Source organism: Geospiza fortis, unplaced genomic scaffold (assembly GCF_000277835.1).
Source record: "Geospiza fortis unplaced genomic scaffold, GeoFor_1.0 scaffold355, whole genome shotgun sequence".
NCBI classification, from domain to species: Eukaryota; Metazoa; Chordata; class Aves; order Passeriformes; family Thraupidae; genus Geospiza; species Geospiza fortis.
In genome coordinates, this window is record NW_005054714.1 from 41,918 (window position 1) to 44,476 (window position 2,559).

Below are 2,559 nucleotides of genomic sequence, written 5' to 3' on the forward strand. Positions count from 1 at the left end.
TCCCATCCCATCCCATCCCATCCCATCCCATGGATCCCATCCCATCCCATCCCGTTATCCCTATATCCCATCATCCCACGCCTCCATCCCAATGAGTTCCCACCATCCCATTCCCAGGTCCCCACCACTGACCCCGATCCCTTCCTTTCCTCGGCAGGCCCAGGATCGCTCTTCCTGCAGAATTCCAAGGATTTCCTCGCCATGACTCTGGCCGGTACGCCACCCCAAACCCCCCCATGGGACCCCAAATCCATCCCGGGGTGTCCCAGGCTCATCCCGACCCTGGAATTCTCCCCAAATCCATCCCGGGTTGTCCTGGGCTCATCCTGGCCCTGGAATTCTCCCCAAACCCATCCCGGGGTGTCCCAGGCTCATCCTGACCCCCGCATTCTCCCCGACCCTGGAATTCTCCCCAAACCCATCCCGGGGTGTCCTGGGCTCATCCCGGCCCTGGAATTCTCCCCAAATCCATCCCGGGGTGTCCCGGGCTCATCCCGGCCCTGGAATTCTGCCCAAATCCATCCCAGGGTGTCCCGGGCTCATCCCGGCCCTGGAATTCTCCCCAAATCCATCCCGGGGTGTCCCGGGCTCATCCCGGCCCTGGAATTCTCCCCAAATCCATCCCGGGTTGTCCTGGGCTCATCCTGGCCCTGGAATTCTCCCCAATTCCCCCTCCCCCCTAATCCCAATCCCATCCCTTCCACCCTTCTGATCCCAATCCCACCCCTTCCCTGGCATTTGGAATTCCCTCCATCATTTCTTTTCCCCCATCCCAACCCTTTCCCTGGCCCATGGAGCCCTTCCATCCCTCTGATCCCACTTGGAATTCCCTCCATCCCTTTTTTCCCCCATCCCAAACCTTTCCCTTTCCCACAGAACCCCTCTGATCCCACTTGGAATTCCCTCCATCCCTTTTTTCCCCCATCCCAAACCATTCCCTTTCCCTCGGAGCCCCTCTGATCCCGACGTCTCTTCCCAGCCTACAAGGAGAAGATGAAGGAGCTGCCCCTCGTCTCCCTCTTCTGCTCCTGTTTCCTCTCGGATCCCCTCAACAAGCCGACCTACGCCTACGAAGGTGGGACCCCCACTTCCCAAACCCGGGAATTCTGGGATTTCTGCGGGAATTCAAACCCTCCCCGGCACGAGCGGGGGCACCCTGGAGCACAGCAGCTCTGGAATTTTCTGGGAATTCAGCACAAATTTGAGTTGGGATCAGGAGGGGTTTGGGCAGACCCAGCCCTGTCAGCTCTCCCAAATATTCCCAGCTTGATCCCATGGATGGGTTGGGATCCAGAGGAACTCTGGGAGCTCCTCATTCCCTCATCCCGGAGTGTGGGATCCATATTTTTCAACCTGATCCATGTCCGGAGGCCATGGAAAAGGATTCCTGAGGAGGATCCACACCGGAAAAGGGATCATGATCCCATTCCCACTTCCCAAAGCTGGAAGAGATGGAGAGATGGGAACATTCCCAACCCTCAGCTCTCCCAGATATTCCCAACTTGACCCCATGGATGGGTTGGGATCCAGCAGGGCTCAATTCCTTCATTCCAGAACGTAAGATCCATGTTTTTCAGCTCCAGGTGATTCATCCCAATCCATGTCCAGAACCTTGGGGGGCTCCTCCAGGTTATCCATGGGGATCCACACTGGAAAAGGGATCATGGTCCCATTCCAGAGGAGTTCTGGGAGCTCCTCATTCCCTCATCCCGGAGTGTGGGATCCATATTTTTCAACCTGATCCATGTCCGGAGGCCATGGAAAAGGATTCCTGAGGAGGATCCACACCGGAAAAGGGATCATGATCCCATTCCCACTTCATGTCCAAAGGCCATGGAAGAGCCTTGGGGGGCTCTTCCAGGTTATCCACAGAATGGGATCATGATCCCATTCCCACTTCCCAAAGCAGGGAGAGATGGAGAGACAGGGACATTCCCAACCATCAGCTCTCCCAGATATTCCCAACCTGACCCCATGGATGGGTTGGGATCCAGCAGGGCTCAATTCCTTCATTCCAGAACGTAAGATCCATGTTTTTCAGCTCCAGGTGATTCATCCCAATCCATGTCCAGAACCTTGGGGGGCTCCTCCAGGTTATCCATGGGGATCCCACCGGAAAAGGGATCATGGTCCCATTCCAAATTCCCAAAGCAAGGCGAGATGGAGAGATGGGAACATTCCCAACCCTCAGCTCTCCCAAATATCTCCAGCTCAGCCCCATCCATGGGAATCCCAAAATTTCTGCCCCTCTTCTGACATCCCTGAACCCCAGGGATGCGTTTGCACTGAATCTGGATGAAACTCACAGATAGCGGGAAAGGTGGAATCAGCTTCCACGGGTGTGGAAATTCCGGAATGGAATTTTTGGGGATTTTTTGGGGGGTTTTCTGGGCTGTTTCCTTGGGGTTTTAAATGTGATTTTTTGGGGAGTTTTTTTGAATTCTGGGTTTTGGGGGGGAATTTTTTTTTGTGATTTTACTGGAATTTTAGGGGATTTTTTGGGGTTTTTCCAGGCTGTTTCCTTGGGGTTTTAAATGTGATTTTTTTGTGGATGCGTTT

General features: G+C 54.6%; 1 protein-coding gene across 2 annotated transcripts in view; it reads left to right on the top strand.

Annotated features, from left to right (window-relative positions):
* The first annotated feature begins 82 nt into the window (after positions 1 to 82).
* STMN4 (stathmin 4) overlaps positions 83 to 2,559 on the top strand; it is a 5,605-nt gene continuing 3,128 nt past the window's right edge. For both annotated transcript variants that reach the window (XM_005430936.2, XM_014311268.2), the window contains exons 1-2: positions 83 to 214; positions 980 to 1,075. In XM_005430936.2, the coding sequence (XP_005430993.1) occupies positions 202 to 214; positions 980 to 1,075 (109 nt within the window). In that variant the 5' untranslated portion in view covers positions 83 to 201. The remainder of the gene's footprint in view (positions 215 to 979; positions 1,076 to 2,559) is intronic.